At 33.6% G+C, this 20,839-nt stretch overlaps 1 protein-coding gene across 1 annotated transcript in view; it reads left to right on the top strand.

Annotated features, from left to right (window-relative positions):
* The first annotated feature begins 1 nt into the window (after position 1).
* Positions 2-20,839, top strand: part of LOC148623503 (menin-like) — a 33,328-nt gene continuing 12,490 nt past the window's right edge. The window contains exons 1-5 of the mRNA XM_088565350.1: positions 2-476; positions 8,568-8,720; positions 11,767-11,951; positions 13,470-13,510; positions 18,574-18,798. Of these exons, the coding sequence (XP_088421476.1) occupies positions 11-476; positions 8,568-8,720; positions 11,767-11,951; positions 13,470-13,510; positions 18,574-18,798 (1,070 nt within the window). The 5' untranslated portion in view covers positions 2-10. The remainder of the gene's footprint in view (positions 477-8,567; positions 8,721-11,766; positions 11,952-13,469; positions 13,511-18,573; positions 18,799-20,839) is intronic.

Here is a 20,839-nt window from a genome sequence, read left to right as displayed (position 1 = left end):
TCTTCAAAATATGTGTTGGAAACTGTATATGTTTAGAGGATATGAATATTATTTTTCTCAATGCAAGATGGCGGGATTCCGAGATATAGAAAAACAATTCTTTCCCCTTCAGAAAACACAAGATGTCATCGATTTATTTAAGCATGAATTGGACAATAATGAACCCAACTTAACTCTAATGTCAATTGTTCTTGGTGTAATTGAAAATATACTGACTGTCAACAGGGCTGTATCAAGTGATGCTGATAGGAGCAACACTCTGGAGCCAATCTTCCCTGTCATAGAATTATCGACCGTGGAGGCATTGTATACGAAGTTTGTTTCACATGTAAAAAAATCGGTCGACAAAACTAAATTTCCGGAAAAATATGCAACTCGAGAATTGGTCAAGTTGGTTTCTGATGTAATTTGGGTTTGTCTTACTAAAAGTTTTAAAGACCGTGCTCACCTACAGTCATTATACAGTTTCCTTACAGGTACATTTATTCAATGAGACTCATGATTAGATATGATTGGATAAGACAGTCATTCATTTAAATATACTGTTGTATCTGTTAAATACACTAGTGATTAAGTATGTAGTATTAAGCTCTTAGTTTTTTTTGTAGTCGGAATCACAAGTGTAATTTTAAAAATAAAAGATACTAAATATAAACATGCTAAATGTTAGGTATTTTTTGTAAGTTAACTTCCATTAGAGACGGTGATTTGATAAAGACACAATAGACCTTTGGTACTAATAGTTGGGTGATTAAGCAACAATTCCCCATAATAATTTTGTTAAAAACTGTTAGAGTGTTTATGTGAAAGTAGCATTTATAAATTACAGTGGGCGCAATGCGGATTTTAATTTCTCACCTAATCGCGGTTGAGAAAAATTGCATTCTCAACGCTATCTGTGTGTCCCATCACTGGTTGAGTCACCGTAACAGAGTCGCGGCGATCAGCTGAGGAACGGAGTGTGCCATTTGAGTGTAGACAAAAACAGTTGTTAATTGCAGTGTGAAATAAAATGACAGGAAACTGATTTGCCCTCAGGTAATATTAATTATCTAATATTTACCGGTATGTGAAGGTTGGAGCAAAGTTGTTTAACAATTAATTTCGACTTTGATTGACAGGTCAGCGGACTCTTTGTTCTTTATTGGGATGATTGTTGATATAAACAGTATTTTTAATTTTAATTACGAATCCAGGTACAAATTAAATGGCTGATTTTTCAACTAATTTTATTGAAAAACGTTAATTTCTAGTATTTGGTTCGTTTGACTAATAATGCTATGAACAGTGGCTAAACAAATTTACGGTTAATACTTCATTTTATTTTTTTTAAATCAAATAGAGGCAGTAGCTCGAACTAATATAGTACATGAAAAGTCAATTCGCCGTTTATTTCCATAGTCCTCTAGCTACTTGGTTATTTTGATTCAAGGCATCTTTGGCGGGGCAACTCTATTTTTGTGACTTTAAATGTAATTAAAACAAATTTTGGTTGTATACCTACACTATTTGTTTGAGAATGTTCTGCATATAAAAAACAAAAGAGAGTTTGTTCCGGGATTGAAATCGTTTGGTTTGTAAGGTCACCATTTTAGAAGTTTGATTTCGAAATCATCAACTACACTGTCTTTAAAACAAAAAAGTTGAATAAGATATTTTACTACAATATTAAACTGTACGTAGTAAAAATTGTTGAAGATTTTTTATGCGATTGTTACCAAGTTATGTCATGTATTAAAATATTTCATGGGTTGCCATGTGCAAATACTAGTTTTTAAAAGTCTTAAAACTTGTAAAATAATTTTGTCCTCATTTTGTAAATCTGTCCCAGGTTCCACGATAGTTTGTGAACACAAGGAAAGTTTATTATAAAGTTCAGGATAAAAAAAAATAGCCTGTAAAGTACAAGAATATTGGAATTTGTTAAAATTCTATTTTATTTTTTTTTACACAATATAGATAATTAATTTCCTTATTCCGAAGTTCTATAATTGTAGTATAGTTATTATAACATATGAAATCACTCATGCGTAGTTTAGAGCCAGAGATGTGATGATTCATTCTTTGTAACCGGATCTTTCGCATCAACGGAATAAAATATATATCATAAAAGCCACATCATGGGCACAATGGACTTATTTACTTGGAGATCTTGGTTGGAACTAAACATAGTAATATTCAAAATACATGTACTCTAAAAGATTGAGTTATTGTTGACAATAATTCATATTTGTTGCAGATCGGGTGCACCAAGGACATTCTTTTTAGTCAATTATTGTGACTTAGGTGATTTATTGCTTTAGAAAATGCAAATTTAATGCCGTTTCACTTAATATGAAATGCTAATAATATGTTTATATTATCCAAATTTTATGCAAAATTACCAAATCCACCAGTGAATGTATTTTGTTTACACTTCGTGTGCTGCTTCATAAATATCTTCATCAATTAAATATATTTAATAATTTATTCTTCAAGAAACATAATAGAACTTTGTAATGTATTGCAACCATGACAATTCCCTAGGTGATTTGGCTAAATTCTACTTAAATACGGGAGGAGAGGGGGGCGGGGTAATGCAGCAATATGTTGGTCGGTAGTAATGTTACATATGCATTGCTTTCCACACAAGCTCAGGATCAAAGTTTAATTATTCGTTATTTCAACTTGTATGAATATTATATCAAGGAGTTAAATATAGCTATATATAAATCCTTGATTATATTCATATAAAATTTCTTTATCCATTAGGCCAAGGATAATTATAGAAGTAGGCTGATTTATGAACACATGAAGCATCCTGATATAATATGGCATATATGCAAAAAAAAATATAATAAATAAAATAATGGTAAATTGGATTTATTTAACAGAAGCCCGTAATCCTTTCCAATGTGATAGCAGTTTACAGTGTCCAAAAATAGAAAAATAATTCGCACCAGTTAGCTTCCCTGCAGTGCGACCATGTGTGCTGTGTGTAAACAGCGATGTTAGTGTCTCAGTAAGCTTCTTCGTCAAGCTGAGTAAGACTTCTTGTACATTTTTGTGATATGGCATAGCATTGTTACAGACGACTCAAATAGCATTCTTTACTATGTATATGTATATCAACAGAACCGACAGGTGAGCTGTGTAATGTTCAAATACACACACCACGTGCTGATTGATTGATGCTCTAGGGCACTACCTGTTAATTACACAAATGAAATAAACATCCTGTTCCTAATCACGTAGAGCTGGTATCGGAGTTCAAATTAAGTATTTTAGTGTCTTTGACCTCAAGGTTTGTTTGTTTGTTTTTTTTTTGGGGGGGGGGGTAAATTTCGATGTGATGGGGCTGGTTTGCTGTACTGTTCTACCTCCACTGGCCACCATTTTTGGGGCAAAAATGCATGTTTTTTTTGTTTTTTTTTTTTTTTTTATGTTACTCTTTTTCTATATACCTGAATTTCTCAATAAACAAAAAGGACCACTCAAATTTTTATGTTGGTTATTTTTATAATTTAAAAAATCACAATTTTAATGATTGATTGATTGATTGTTGGGGTTTAACGTCCGAGCAGCAATATTTCAGCTATATTCAGACGATGAACATGAAACGGATGATAAAATGAACATGAAATGATGATGAAATGAAAAACGGGATGGGACATAAGGACAGTGGGGTCGACAAATTTTGATTGCCACTAGAAAAAGGGGGGATGGGTAAAGCCGGGCAATTTAGCCTCCTGTGGCGGAGCGCAAAGGTTCCTACTCTTGTCGAATACCACAGCAGGGTTCTTTAACGTGCGAGGAACGTGGCATCTTTCCCAACACGGTGCACCACTATGGTTTGCGGTCAGGTTTTCCGTATTATAGCCTGACAACCCCAGCATGTAACATGCCGGGGGTATCCCATTCCACCACCTGGGGCACACATCCCAGTTGCTCTGTGGGCAGAGCGCCTAGCCCCTGGCTAGGTTTCTGAGCACTATTTAGTCGCCTTTTACGACAAGCTTAGCGCTGCTGCAGGCCTATTCTTTTGACACCCGGACCTGCACGGGGCCAATTTTAATGAATCATACTATAATAACATATACATGTATGTTATATTTTTTTTTCTATTTTCAGATGGACAGAATATGTATTGATTTGATAGTTGGCTACTTTTACCTACTTTATTGAAGATAATGTTCTAATAATGAAATAAAAAATACAAATACTAGGATATCAGCGATTTTTTTAGTTTGAAGGAGCTCATGTTTGTCTTGTTTGTCAATATATCTAGATATTACTTCCATGGTCTGTACATATATACTCTATGCCAACTTTCAATTTACTTTATAAAGCTGTGATATTTAGCATGGGAAATACTTCAGAGGTTGAGTTTTGATTACCATGAAACATGTGGGTCTTTAATGACAAATTTGTGACAGATATCGAAAAGATCACATACCCATACATATCCATGTTTTAATATGTTTTGTAAGAATAATCAAGTATAACAGAGTAATTAGTAGCATCTATGAGACAATATCTGATGATGAAAAAAAGATTAAAACCACCGGTTTCAATAACAATTTTATGTGAAGTTTTCATTTAAGCTTGCAGAAATACGACTTAGAAATCATGGACCTGTTGACATAATTTGCAGAAAAAATATGATTTTTAATATATTAAAAGGTTGGAAAGTTTGTATAGATTGAATGTAGAAGCCATGTTGCTCTATTCCAGCTGGATGTCTGTATGTACCTTGATATTGGCCCAATTAGTTTCTATAGATTGAATGTAGAATCCCAACTTATCTATTGTCACTGCAGTTATTTGGTCTAATTGTTACGCACTATTTAAATACTCATTTCTCGTACTGTCTTTCCGTAGCCAAATACAACTCTGATCTCACTGACCTAACTAACTAACTGGTAAAGCTATAAGATTCCCTCTTTAGTAAGTAGTTTTAATGTTATTACACATCAAGTTCAAGATCAACAATTTGGTAATTTTAGTCTTTTTGCAGTAACATGAAACTATCGCACAAAATCTTCTGCGGTGTGGGAAACCACCAATCACCAGGTCGCCAAATATGAGTAGATGTGTAATTTGGCGAGTTCTCATTAGCTTACACTCGTCAATTTGGTGACCATCATTTGATTGGCAAGTTCCAAGGAAAGTTAACCAGCCAACAGGTTTTTAGTTAAACATCCCTTAAAATCATACATTAAAAATATGTTCCCTACATTTTAAGAAGTTTAGCTTGAATGTGTCAAGTGAATTTTGGCATGATATGCACAATTTTATTGACTTGTAAAGTTTTGTTTATGATCTGCCATTTTAATTATTGGTAAACGGGATATGCCAAAACCTATGCAGTGGTCCCGATCTCGTATAAGTATTCAAACCAAATTATCTTTGTAATTTATGATATGTTACCTGGCAAATTAGTTGTTATTGTCAAAATAAAAATGAACAAGAAGCAAATGATAAACATTTTCATGTTTCATAATGATAAATCTGTTGAAATATAATTTTATTTTTTAAATATGAGTTCAGAAATGGAGTACTTATTTTGTTACTGTAAAGTACATGAAAAACTTCAATGGCAGGGAATATTCGAAATTGGAAAAGTTTTTGATAAATTTAAAAACAAATGAAAAGATAGTTGAAGAAAGAAAAATAATGGCAGAGGATAGTCAAATCCAAGAGAAAACAGATGATAGTACAGACAAAAAAAAACCAACAAGAAAAATGGCTAGTTGAATTTCTATTTGGCTAGCAAGACCAATATTCCACTAGTCAGAATGGCAAGTTGGGAAAAAAAATGGTTTCCCACACTGTTCTACCAATTCAAACACTATAATGAGCTTGTTAATATTTGACAGTGAGTTGATGATAACCACTCCTGCTCTATAAAGATGGTAGAACTTCTTCCAATGCAGAATACATATATTGTAGATTTTATACCTTATTGTAATTGTCAACAGATATATTAACTTGGATTTCTTGCTTAATTCTTTTATTGTGTAAGTTTATCTTCATTGCACTCTGTGCATGATGGTCATGTGTAATACTGTCCACCTTGCAAGATTTATTCTACACTAACCTAACAAAAGGAGAAAGTCCCAAAAGTTAAAAGTTACTATAATACCTGTAGAACTTTCAAATTATGTACGGCAAGTGAACAATTATCTAACACAACATCTACTTCCAGAATTTTAAGCCTCTTTTATTAATATGACTACGTAAAGACCTCTCTGCTACAGTCTGGGCACTCGATTTTTTAGAAGCACTTAGAAAGCTAAATCCAGGTTATTCATTGTCTTTTTAACATAAAACTTGTGAGCAAGTATTTCTAGGGTAATCTTTTGAAGAAGTAGATAGCAAAATATGTTCCACTTTCTGTTTTATTACTCAGTTAATTTTCAAATATAATCTGAAAGTTTATGACGAAGTTTCAAATTTATATATAAATAATTGTATAGATTGATATATCTACACAGTATTGTAAGTGCGGTATTGTCCGACTTTGTATTCTCTTATTAATTTACAATCATTTTTAAAATCTGTGTGCATAATTCTTTGTACAATATATATTTAAATATTCTAATTTTAGTTTGATACTTTTAAATTTGGAAGACATGTGCGTAATTGTAAGATCCCAACAGTGTAGATAAATAAAACGAAGTACACATTTTTGTAACTACATGAAGAAAGTGACACATGACACATCAAGTATAATAATTAATTTTGTTTATGTATTTGCTTTTATTCAAATTGAAAACATTGAAATTGAAAGTTGAGATTTGATTAGCAGTAAATAAAGAAAAAAAAAAGTATTTAAAACATAAAAAAGATTAAATAGTTGTTTTTCTTTACATTCTATTACGGTTTTCAAAACTTGTAAAATGCGGCACATGTTTAATGGTGGTAAATCAATTAATAGTATGAAGGTTTAAACGTGATGTTAATTGTGGTGTTAATTTCAAATTTGGAAATAATTATCACATAATTAGAACACCTGCAGGGTAAAATTTTACAGGTAATGATTACCTGTAAACAATTATGAAACATCGCTCAATGGATAGAAATGAACTTCAATCAAGTATGATGAAGTCTAATTAAATAAGTAAATTAAGGTGAAACGTAAGTACAATTTATTATTTTACTATATTAAAAAACCGACAGTTTTTTAATTATTGCATTGATATTATGTTAAATGGAATTCTTTTTTGTTAAACGATAAATCATTTCTCAACACTGTCACATCACCACTTATCAACCAGCGCTCAGCTGCGACTCAACAACGAAACGATGATTGCCCCGGAGGCCCAATTCTCAACACAACTCCGCCTCAACCGCGTTTAGGTGAGAAATTAAAATCTGCGTTGCGCCCACTGTACCTTGCTGAAGTATTATATACCAATGAACCTTCTTAGAATATTAGCATGAAAGGGTCTTTGGGGAAATTCATAGAATTATTATTTATTTTTACAATCCTGGAACAGATGTCTGCACAGATTTCTTTAAGTGCAGTGTTCTGTGATTCCTATTTCCCGTTACCCAGGACAAGTGAAATTTGGGTCAGGGAAAGTTGGGTACTTAGTTACGCTTTCCCGTGGCAAGTTGAAAACTTCATATGCTGTAAGGATTTGTTTTGTTAGGAAAGCAATCATTGACTGGGAAAGTTGATTTTATATGGATTTTTCCCAAGGAAACCTCAATTTCTGAAAAATCCTAGAACACTGAAGTGTAACATTACATCTAATGAAAGTGGAACAAGACTCAACCAATAAAGATGTTTTCCTATAAGCTGTATTGATAAAAAATTGCTAATAAAAAAGTGATTGTAAAAATACTCAAAACTAATTGATTAATCAGATCTTCAATTTAAAAAAAAAATTGAAATAATTCCTTAATTCATGCCTACATACAACTAATTGGGGCATGCTCAAAATTATCAGATATTTCTCAAATCAACAAAACTACTATGTACATTATGTACATGTATGCACATTTTATGTACATTATGTATATGTAGGCCACAGTTAAGTAAACAATAAAATGACTGATTCATAGATTTATGGAACTAAACACATGATAGTTTCATAGCTCAAACTTAAAAGTTGACATTTTAAATACACAATTCGGTGCACCTGGTCCATGCTCCCAGTTTTTAGTGGAGTCCGAATTGCTCATTTACTTTTGTTACTTTTTATGTATGATTTTAGTTACTTTATGTTCTTTGTTGTGAATGTCTGTTTTCCATGTCTGGTCTTTGTCCCTGGATTACATTCTTTTGATTACCGCTATAACCTTGGTTCCCTTGATTACTCTTTCAACTGTAACACTTATATATATTGTGAAAGTCTTAATTGCATGAACACCCCATCCACCTCTGTTATACATATTTCCTGGTACATAGGAACAAATTATGATATGAAAAAATTACATTATAGGCAACTTACACTGCAGTCAGTGTATTATTAAGAGCTGAGGAATAGTAAAATTCATAAAATACAAATTTTATCTTGTCCATTACTGCTTCATAAAAATACTGTCCACAGTGCATTTGTCTTTTTTTTTCATTACAGGAAACAAATTAGATTGCTTTGGTGTTGCTTTTGCTGTTGTTGCAGCATTCCAGATTTTAGAATATAATGATGTACATTTGTCTTTATCTGAAGACCATGCTTGGGTGGTGTTTGGTGAAGATTTAAAAGAAACTGCTGAAGTAACATGGCATGGTTTGTAATGCTACAAGATATATATTTTACATATAGGATATTTTTGTTTAATTATCATTGTGTCACTTTGGACTTCCTCATCAATCATAATAACATCATTAATAACTGAATGAAAATCAATGGGAATTAAATAGTATCAAGTCATTGCTTATTTTTGATATGGTACAATTGCAGTTTTTACTCAAATGCTGATTTTTCACAAATATATTCACTTACCACATCACATGATTTTTACCTGTCTTATGGTGAAAGCAGGTCTAGTAGCGACTCAACTCTATCCTTTAGTCATGCTTAGAGATGCCTAATTTATGTAATCTGTAACTCAAAAGTTATTTGACAGATATTATTCAAAGTTTGCACAGTGTTTAGATACATATATTAAAGATGTGCACATCCCATTATGGAGAGTTTTGATTAATACTTTCCTTCATTTGTAGCATGTTGAATTCAGCTGTCACTTTTATGTTGTACATGGTACCTACAGTCCTATTTGTATTTTTTGTAATCTGAAACTCAAAAAGTATCAAACCAATATTCTAACTTCGCACAGTGTTAACACATAAATTATTTGCACTCATGTTATGGCGAGATTTGACAAATATTTAATTTCTATATGATCGCAAAAAGTTGCAGTCATATGTTGTGATGTTGTCCCAGTTGATTTTTTCATTTCTATACCATAACTTTAGTTGTAGTGAATGTTAATTGCTGCTAAAGAAAGCTTGCTTATTAAAATGGGATAAGTGGCCCCAACTGTTCTGCAAAAAAAAAAGATAAAATAGGGGATTATTTATAATTGATATAGAAGGTTTACTTCTCATTAAATTTTGACAATTCTTTCTTTAATTTGTTTCTTACAAAATTTTGCAAGAGCTGTAATAAACAGCCTTCACCCTGGTGTGATGTTGTAAAAGTTTCATAAATTCGAGTGAACACCACAGCAGTATATATTTAATTGCAAATGAGGTACAAAATGATAAAATAAATCTACCATTGAAAGCTGGCCAAGGGGGCACATTCGTAAAATTCATAACAAGGGTAGCATGGTGCTTGAAGATGAAGGCGTGGCTCGGTATCATGCTTAATTAGTCAAGGGAAATCTCTTCTAGGGGGAAGGGAGGGGGTAGAGTGGAGCCACACCCTACAAAAATAAAACTTATTTCTGGTTGAATTTTGAATTTTTTAATTAGATTTCTCATGAAAATTTCTATCTGCGATTTAATCAGATTTCAGAAATATCTTAAGGTTTTTGAGTTAAGGGGCCAAAGGAAGCCAAGCCAAAAAAAATTAACTATTTTATTTATGGTACAATTTTGATAAAACAAAATTAATATTAGATTCCTTGTGAAAATCTCTGCCTGGACATGAGGTTGAAGAAGTATGCTTAGCAAATTTACTCTAATCAAGTATGGTTTTTGACATTATGAGGTTCAGTGTAATCCATAAAAATACCCTGAAGCAGAATTTTTCTTAAATTTATTGAATTAAAAGCGAAAAATAACGAAGCATCTATAATAGGACCAGCAGATTCACCAAAGTCCAAGTATATGATCTAATTAGAAAACAGGAGACGGAGCAATCTACAATGTAGCAAACAAGAAAAAAATTAAAATATGATTACATATAAAAACAGAAGATAAAGAAAACCGGACATTACACAAAAAACTGGGAGTGAAATTGTAATGATCCTCATCAAGTATTTTAATAAGACATTATTTTTATTTAAAGTACTGTATAAAAATCCTACTTCATATGTATGTAGATTATTGCCCAAAGTCACAATTTTATTGTTCATTTTTTTCAATTGCATGTCTCTGGGCACCTGACACAAAACAGTAGGAAAATTTTTGATCAAAACCTTTTTTTTTTGATATGATAGCTAGATTTTTGTATTTGTTTATTGTCATTTTCATCATTGTTGGTGTCTGTTAGCTTTTGTTTACTTACAATAATTAAGTAAACTTATCCAACCTCACATTGTTCCAGGGGACTTGGCAGAGGGCCCTATAGTTTTTGAAGATTCTTGCCCAACCACTTTGGAAATGAGGGGTTAAAAGGGGAAAACAGGTGTTGTAGTTTTAATTGATAGAAATGGTTAATCCGTATCTGATCTTGATGATTCTGTTGTCATCGTGTTCCTTTTGAGATTGTGTTTTAATTTTTTTATTCATGATAGGCTGGTCCTCCATTTTGAAGTTATAGGTTTACAAAATTTGACAACACCTCAAAAATCAACTTTTTTATTTTTGTTTTGATTTTTGAATTTTTAAAGAAAAATAAGATTCCTTATGAAAATTCCTGCCTTCATTTCCAGATTTCTTAGGGTTTTTAACTTTAATTGAATTTCAAATTTTGTGTCCAAACAAGTTGTTGTATCCATAATGAACTGTTAGTCTGTCAAAAACTTATATTGTGTCCACACTTGCCCCATAGTTCAACATGCTGCAAGTGTATCATGCTGTGCTAGGCAAAGCTCTTTATTAAGATTTTTAAAGGAGATGAAATGTATATTTGTCCAATTACAAGTTCCTAACATGTTTGTACTTCTTGGTCAATAAACAGTTGTATGTATTATTTTGGTTATTTCATGTTTTTTATTGTTTGTCAGTTTTCCCTGTCTTGTCTTCATCTTTGAATTATCTATTGATTTCTGTTCAAATCTTAGTTCCTTTGGTTACTCTTGCAATGTGTTTGAACAATTGTTAGTCAGAAGTCCATGTAGCATCTCCCATATAGTATACATATGTATCTCAAAGAGGTCCTCACCAATAACAATGAAGCAACTCCATCTGCAAATTAACACTTTGGCAATATCATTCAATTTAACAGTTGTCATGATGTAAATAATGTGGAAATACTGAAAAATAATCCAAAATAGACAAATTGAATGTAGAAAAAAAACCACCCTTTTCAACCTGAACAGTTGATTTTGAAATTTGTAATCAAACATATATTAGTAAACCATGAAAATTAACTTTTTCAGATATTTAAAGGAAAGGAAATGTAGCTTTGTCTAATCTTATTTCCCAGTTGCATTCATTTGTAGGGAAAGGAAATGAGGATAAACGTGGTCAGCCAATAACTGCCAGTGTAGTTGAGAAGAGTTGGCTATATTTAAATGGTGAGCCTGTGATCTGTAACAGACATATGGAAGTTGCAGCTATAGTCAGTGCTATTAATCCTTCCATCAATTTAACAGTTGACAGTGTAGAAATGGGATCTCTACAACAGGTACAATGTTCATAAGGAAATCCTTCATTTATTGTCATAGGGAAGTAGATAGGGAGATTCTTACCTTTATGCAACAAGGGAATGAGATTTACTTCAGTATGTACAATGAATAATTCAACATATGGTTATACTTTACATACATATTTGTTGGTTAATTTATCATCTGAATATAGCTGAAATATTGCACTGGGGTGTTAAACCCCAACAATCAATCAATCAATGTTAGCTTATCTTGTTTTTTGGGGGGGCCAGCTGCAGCCTTCCCAGTGGTTAGAGGGTTTATTGATAACCCATGGGTGGTCTTTAACAGACATTTTTCATCCTGGTTGTTGTTTCTTTGACATTAATCAATTAATAATTAGGGACCGAAAAGCACTAGAAACAAGCGTTTGCCTTGTGTCTGGAAAATGAGGTTTAACTGAATTGGTCTCTGTAAAATTGTACTATAAGATGCCATACCACATAAGGAAGACTGAGATTGATTTTGGGGGTTGTGACTGGAGCCAATTAAAAAGGGACAGAATCGAGCATTTCCCTGATTGCTGGTTGATAACCAAAGTTAGAAATAGTAGCCTGCCCGACAGCCTGAGACTGGCTGTTTTTTGGCAGGGCTGGCTAATTTAACCTAAAATCTAAAATGCCAGACAGTAAATATATTGAAAAATTGTATTCAGGACTGGCTAGAATTTGAGTGAGTTTCCTACCCTGTGATAACAGTTCAAGGGAATGGATCTACCACAAAATGCCATACCTCTGAAGGAAGGATGGGATTGATTTTGTAGTTTGTGACTGGAACCATTTAAGAACTGGTACCCAAAAAGGGGTACTTCAAATCTCGTCAAATTCTCATTAAGTGTCAAATGTCCAACAGCTATCAAAATTCAAAGCTGTATCTAGTTTGAATGGCATGTCCCAACTATTCAGAGGTCAACTTTGTGGTTGTATCAAGCAGTGCTAGGAGAAGCATTTTATATTTTACAAGTTGAAGCTAAATCCTTCGTTATCTTCATTAGACCAACTTGAAATTTTAAATGGAGCTTCTGTGTTAGGGGCTGTAACTTTCATTTATTTCCAGTTTACTTGAAGACAGATTTGATTTTACTGGGATAACTTCAAGTTAATGTAGCATTTTCCAATTTTTATACCTTCACTCTTAAGATGTGAAATATTATTTTACCCATCTGTCCTGACCTTCACACCTTTTTTGTTCCACTCTGCAACTATTTATTACAATCACTTGATCATTTTGACACAATTAATTGAAAAAAGTCTCAAATTGATTGGTTACCTTCTAAATGCAATTAATTGATTGAGATTTTCAGTAACTGATTATCTGTCACAATCATCGGTCACTCTTCATTTCAAATTTTGGGCACTGTTTTTTTTTTACTGCATGGTTTAAATTTATAAAACAAATTGTAAAGTTTTCCCTGCAACTCAATTTTTATGAGGACTTTGTCTTTATTTTGATCTTAATTATTTTAATAGTAATTTCTTAACCAACAATTTTATTTGCAGGAGTTATTGTGGTTGTTGTATGACTTGGGCCATATTTCCAAGTAAGTTAACTTTTTTTATCCTTTTTCTCCTTTCAAGAAGTTTACAGGGACACATAGATTACCCTCTCCATCAGTTAGTATTAGCAGGACTGAAACTGCAGTAGAGTCCTTTGGGTCTTGTTGCTTAGAGTTTCAAAGATTATTCTTGCACTGTCCTGCATAAGATCTTTTTCTTTACGAGTATTTATATATTAATACTTTACCCTGTAAAATTAACAATCCTCATTGATAGGGATGAAGTTACATAAACAATTATCTTATATCAAAATAAATCTTGTCTAAATACAATTATTATTATATAGATAGTAGTGATATGTGTAAAAAAACAATATTTCACACTGTTAAATAAATTCTGTAATTTCACTATTGGTCTTTCTTCCACCAAAACATCACAGAATGTCATGACACGAATATCAATCCCCTGCTCACAAAATTCAAAATTTATGTTGAAAATTGCAACGAACAATAGTGAAAACCTATATACTAAATAGGATAATCAATTGGTGACAAAACATGATCGCGTTTAACAAATCTTAAATTACCAAGATAATTTGGTTTGAATACTTATACGAGATCGGGACGGTCGCCTAGGTTTTGGCATTCCGTTTAACGGAAATTAAAATAACAGATCGTAAACAATGCTTCACAAGTCAATAAAATTGTGCATATTATGCCAAAATTCACTTGACATATTCAAGCTAAACTTCTTAAAATGTAGGGAACATATTTTTAATGTATGATTTTAAGGGATGTTTAACTAAATAACCTATTGGCTGGTTAACTTTCCTTGGAAATTGCCGATCAAATGAAGGTAGCCAAATTGATGAGTGTAAGCAAATGAGAACTCGCCAAAATACACATCTACTCGTATTTGGCGACCTGGCGAGCTATGGATGGTTTCCCACGCTGCTTAGTGAACAGATGCATAATCAGTTTTATATACTCCACAAATATGGGACATTGCATTATACAAGTATGTGAGTGGGCATCATTTGTGTCCTCAGTCAGTTACAATTTCCTGAGGTAGTCTTAATGCAAATTTTTTTCATGTAAATCACATGCTTCAATCAGGGGCCATGTGAACTATTGCCAATCACTTGGCTTCCATTGTCATCGTTAACAATTTTTCCAAACTCTTCTCCTCTGACACTACTTGACCAATTGGAACCAAACTTGCAATGAATGTTCGTTGGGGTATCATGCATTGAATTGATGTGGGGATATTTGATCCATCAAAAAGCATGGCTGCCGTTACTAAATAGTTGAACAAAGGGGTCAGAAAGTAGTTTTTCTCATATATCTCCAAAGCATTAGGTTTAGCCAAATTCTGACAGGATTATAGTGTTCAGCATGATGAGCCATGTTGGAATTTTTGCCCTTTATCTATGTTTTTTTTTGTTGCTATTTTTAATTTTACTTCATTCAAAAATCTTTTCGTCTGACACTACTTGAACCAATTGGAACTGAACTTTGTATGAATGTTCCTTGGGTTATCATGCATAGCATTGTTGTGGGGATTTTTGATCTGTCATAAAACATGGCCGCTGTTAATAAAAATAGAACATATGAGTCAGACAGTAGTTTTTTACATATATCTCCAAAACCACTGAGTCCCATTGAGATACGGTTGTTTGCGTCTCCGTTGACCTTCTCGGAGCCGATGGGTTGTACAATGGCTCTGTCTGAACTGAAGACGACCTTCTTTGCGCGTGATGATCTGGGATCCAAGTTGATGTAAGGTAGTAAATTGTGCCATCCGGGAACACAACTTTTTCCTCTTTACGAATTCCCAAATATCCCTCTGGGATTATGGAGACCTCAGTATGTGAAAAAGTACTGTCTGACCCCTATGTTCTATTTTTAGTAACGGCTGTCATGTTTTCAACAAATCAAAAATCCTCATACAAGTTCTATGCAGTATATCTCAAAGAACATTCATACATAGTTTGGTTCTAATTAGTCAAGTAGTGTCAGAGGCGAAGATTTTTGAACGAAATAACATTAAGAATAGCAAAAATCGTTGAAAAAGGGCAATAAATCCAACATGGCTTCATGGATTAAAACCAGAATTTGACCAGAGATAGATCTCATCATGCTGAAACTGCAGGAGCGGGCATGTATCCTTCTTATTAACTCGACATCTTCCCCAGCTATGTGAAAAGATGGAGGATTACAAAGTTGCTGCCTAGAATCTAGAATCTCGAAATATTTTCTTCGTCTGGTAAGCTTGAATAATAAGTATGACCTTTCCTTGGTTGTGTATTGTTAAGAAGTCTAGGAGGATAATATGGAATTCCCTATTTAAATTACACTCTCCTATAATCTCCTCCCATCCATGGATGCTCTGGGTCATACTCCACTTCTGGTACACATGAAAGATTGTCACTGGTCATCATGGAGGAGGCTTGAGTTTGAACCAAGGTAGGGGTAGATAATGTGGTAGCTGTTTTGATTACTGATGACACGGTTGAAACTGAGACATTTGGTTGGGCTTGCCTGGACTGATTTAGTTGTGGTACGGTAATGGTGCACGTAAGAGGTGTTTTGGGCACTGGCAGTGATGCAAAGGTCTGGGAAGACCTGGTTGGAAGAGGTTTATCTGCAGGCCAAGGCTCTGCTTTGTAAATCTGCATACTTTCTTTGAGTTTCATTTGTTTTGGCTCTGAAAGACTGAGGAGTGGCACTAGACTGCCTACTCTTTTTGCAGCTCTTGTAAACAATTTTTGCTCCTCCTCTGTGAGGTCTACCACGATTGGGGCATCGAAATAAATTGGCTCAGGGCTAGCAATTGGAGTCATTTGAAAAAACTGTACCAGTGGAGTTGGAGCCAATGATACTACTTGTACAGGTGCCATTTTCTGTTCTTGATCCAGGAGATCTTCATGTCTCCTCTTCTCATGGTCCTTCATTTTATATTTTGAGTTTGAGGGTAGTTCGTAATCATAATCCTGAAATCTGCATCTCACCTTTTTCTCTCGATGGGCGTACCGTTGGTGTCTTTTTAAGCTTTCCTCATCTTTATAATTTTTCATACAATGTTGACAAGTGTTCATCTGCAGAATAAACAATAAAAACAATATAATTTTGATTTCTTTTGATACATACTCAACAAATTTGAGCAGAGTCTGACCAGTCTGTGCAAGGGCGACGTGACAGCCTGTCTGCGTTACCTTGTTGTTTGCCTGGTCTGTGTTTTATTTCCAAATTGTAAGATACCAAGATCTGACCAGCGGGCTATTTGCCCTTCTGGGTTTTTGAAATTTAACAGGAAGTTTAAAGAGCTGTTCTAATCAGAGCCTTCACACTGTATAAATAATGGTGAATACCGAGTTGATTATCGCTTACAACTCTCGCCTTGTAACGCAATACTGCCGTTCTGGTTTACTAAGACTCTTACTGTAATAAGCCATGACATGCTGGCCATCACTATATATTTGTGAGGGAACGCTTCCAATTTCTATGCCGGATGCATTACAATCTAGCACGAACTGTTTTGTCATGTCTGGATAAATCAGGAATGGGGACGATGTTAACATTTGTTTTAATTTATCAAAAGATGCTTGACATTCATCTTTCCATGTAAATTCTCAGCTCTTATCTGTTAGTTTGTGCAGCGGACGCGCTATTTCTGCAAAACTTTTAATGAAGCACCTTTAATATGAGCAGGTGCCTAAAAAACTGTGAACCTCATGAATGGAATGCGGTTTAGGCCAATTGAATACAGCGCTAATTTTCCTGGGATCTGTTGATATACCCTCTTTAGATACCACATGTCCCAGAAACTTTGCTTTTTCCTGAAAGAGAGTGCATTTATTTTTTTTTGGTGAAATCTTTAGACCTGCTTCTTTTATTTTTGAAATCACTGCTTCTAACCTTTCTAAATGACTTTCATGGTCTCTTGAAAATATCAAAACATCATCTAAACCTGCCAATTCAACCCAGCCTGAACACACTCCATTAATTGTTCAAAAGAGGGGTTTGTTTGATCGGAACCATGTCACCAACACTTATTTTATGTTTAATAATATCAGTGGAGCCTAAATCATCTTTGGATTTCGCAAAAGCATTTTTTGATGCATTAACAGTTCTCTAAATGCTACGCATTGATCCGGAGTTAAATTTTTACTGCTCGCCTCAAATAGTTAAACTGGATGTTCAGGTAATTGATTCTCAATTTCACAGCTGGTTACCTTAAAAATAGCCCCTTCTTTTTGTTCATTGTTAAACGTTATTGAATCTGGACACTCTTCACTCTATAGCTGCTTTCATGTACTGTAGGGGTCATGGTGTCTAAGGTTAAGATAATTGGTTGCAATCATGAAAAAAAGACAAAATATTTCAAGATCTATTTTTGTTGATGGCAGAAATGTATAGCTCGTACTAGTCTTTGTTTGTGCAGTGTATATTGTTTATCTTACCTGAACAAGAGGTCCATTGGAGCTAAAGTGTCATTACTTAGTGTACATCATTGGATTAATTTTGCTATGGCCTACAGAGCTCTCCGTGGGTTGAAGTTGTAGGGTGATTTCTTTTTAGAGTGATGGTCCCTGAAAAGCATTTAGATTAAATGTATGTTATTTGCAGTTTTTAGCCAATATTTGAAAACCATAATACATATATAGATAAAAGGGAGCTTTCAATCGACAAAATGATCCTTATCAAAAAACCAGATGATGAAAGGGAAAAATGTTGGTTACAGCGATCATTGTCTATTTATTTTTTAATAAACAAGATCGACTGTTTGACTTTGAAAAGAAAAGAAACTTGAGAAATAAATAAACTATGTTATGACAGCTACTGGTACTTACAAAATGTCTTTTTGTAGTGAGCATTAATTTAAAACTTGCAAAAGTTAACAAATTAAAGAAAAATTATCATGAAATACAATGCTTTTACTATTATTGTTTTGATGCCTGTTATGATAAAAAATATAAATGAAATTACTTGTATTTTATATAATTTTGTATGTGCTCTTTGAGTATTAAATCCTTATGACAAATACCATATTAAGAGAGTCAGCTGATTCTTAAATAATGAAATGTCTTTTCTTTATGTATTTGTAGGTATCCAATGGCTTTGGGAAATTTAGGAGACTTAGAAGAGATTTCACCAACACCAGACCGAATTCCCCCAAAGAAAATATTTGAGGAAGCTATAGAGTGTTCCAAGGTTCACTACAACAATCAGCATGTTTACCCATATACTTATCTTGGAGGCTATCATTATAGAAATAGACATTATAAAGAAGCACTTGAGGCATGGGCAGAGGCTGCTAATGCTGTAAAGAAGTAAGTAAAAAAAATAGCACTCTTTTTAAATTTTTATAACTTTTTACATTTTATTTTTCGAGATTTGGGATATACAAAACTGTACCAAATTTCAGTTTTCAAACTAGACCTTTCGATAATTGTTCATTTTTAGCTGACCTTGCCTTTTAGGGCAGGTGAGCTTATGTCATCACTTGCCGTCTCTCTGTGTCATCGTCGTTGTCTGTCGTTAACCTATCTTTAAAAATCTCCTCTGTAACCTCTGTAATCTGATTATTGCAAAACTTGGTCTATAGCATGCTTAGGGTATCTATTTTAAAAATTGTGTTGATATGGAGATCAGGCATAAAACAAGGCCTCTGTAGCTATTTTTAGACCCTAGGGGTCAAGTTACCAATTTCTACATACATGTGTATGTGTATGTGTCAAAAACTAGAAAAAAATTTTGATTTTTGAAAATAAATATGACTTTCCCTCTTCAGCTTGAAGAGCTCTACTAAAGTCTCCATTGGGTAAAAGTTGTCTGAAAACTCCTTGTTAGAGTTGTTGCCTTTGAAAGGCAAGAAATTACAGGGTTTTTTTTTTTTGCAGTTTTCAGCCATTATCCCTGAAAACCATGATAGATAGAAAAGACTTTCAATTGATTAAATGATCGTTATAACAAGTCACTTTCCCTCTTCGGCTCGAAGAGCTCTACTAAAGTCTCTGTCAAGTCAAAATTTTCAGACGACTCCTTTTTAAGGTTATTGCCCTTGAAAAGCCAAATGTGAAAGTTTTTGCTTTTTTTTCAGCCTGTATCTTGAAAACTATAATGGATAGAAACATTTAATTAATGATATGAACCTAATGATAAGTCCTACCAAAGTCTTCTTTGAGTCAAAACTGCTGGACAACTCCTTGTTAGAGTTATTGCCTTTGGAACGCATATATTTTACCAGGTGAGGGGTTCAGCTCCTGGGAGCCTCTGTTGTTGCAGTTTTCAGCCCTTTATCTGGAAAATTATAAGAGATAGAAAAAAAACTTTCAATTGATGAAATGATCCTTATGACATGGCCTACAAAAGTTTTTTGGATCAAAGTTGTCTGACGATTCCTTGCTAAAGTTTTTGCCCTCAAAAGGGCAAAAATGACTTTTTTTCAATTTTTGTCCAAAATCTTGAAAATTATGATTGATAAAAAAATAACTTTTATTTGATGAAATGATTCTTATGCTAAGGTCGTCAAAGTTGTAGGATGACTCCTTGTTAGAGTTATTGCCCTTGAAAGACAAAAATTTAACCAGGTGAGGGATTCAGGCTCCTGGGAGCCTCTTGTTATTGATGTAAGCTTCCTTTCAATCTTAATATGATTCATTTTTAGCTCACCTGGCTGAAGGCCATGTGAGCTATTGCCATCACTTGGCATCCGTCGTTGTCATTAACAATTTTTCAAAACTCTCTTCTGAAACTACTTGACCAATTTGAACCAAACTTGGTATGAATGTTCCTTGGGGTATCATGCATAGAACTGATGTGAGGATTTTTGATCCATTGAAAAACATGGCCGTTGTTGCTAAAAATAGAACATAGGGGTCAGACAGTAGTTTTTCACATTTATCTCCAAAACCGTTAGGTTTAGCCGAATTCTGACTGGGTAGAAGTGTTCAGCATGATGAAATCTATCTGTGGTTAAAATTTGGTGAAAATCTGTTGACCCATGTTGGAGTTACTGCCCTTTTTGGACGTTTTTTGCAGTTTTTAATGTTTTTATTTTAAAAAATCTTCTCTTCAGAAACTACTTTACAGAATTCAGTGAGAGTTGGTGTTTTTGATTTAAAGGGCATCCTTAACAAAATGACTTTGGATTTTTGATCTGTTATAAAGCATGGCCGCTGTTATTAAAAATTGAACATTGGGGTCAGACAGATTTTTGCATATATCTCCAAAACGGTTAGGTTTACCAAAATCTGACATGGGGTAAATTTATTCAGCATGAAGAGATATGTCTGTGGTCAAATTTTGGTGAAAATTTGATTGACCCATGTTGGAGTTATTGCCATGTTTGAACGTTTTTTTTGGGTTTTT

This window comes from Perna viridis, chromosome 2, assembly GCF_037379345.1.
Source record: "Perna viridis isolate PV_CMFRI_1.1 ecotype Kerala chromosome 2, ASM3737934v1, whole genome shotgun sequence".
Classification (NCBI taxonomy): domain Eukaryota; kingdom Metazoa; phylum Mollusca; class Bivalvia; order Mytilida; family Mytilidae; genus Perna; species Perna viridis.
Note: the sequence above shows the minus strand (reverse complement) of the source record. Positions and strands in the feature narration are given on the sequence as shown.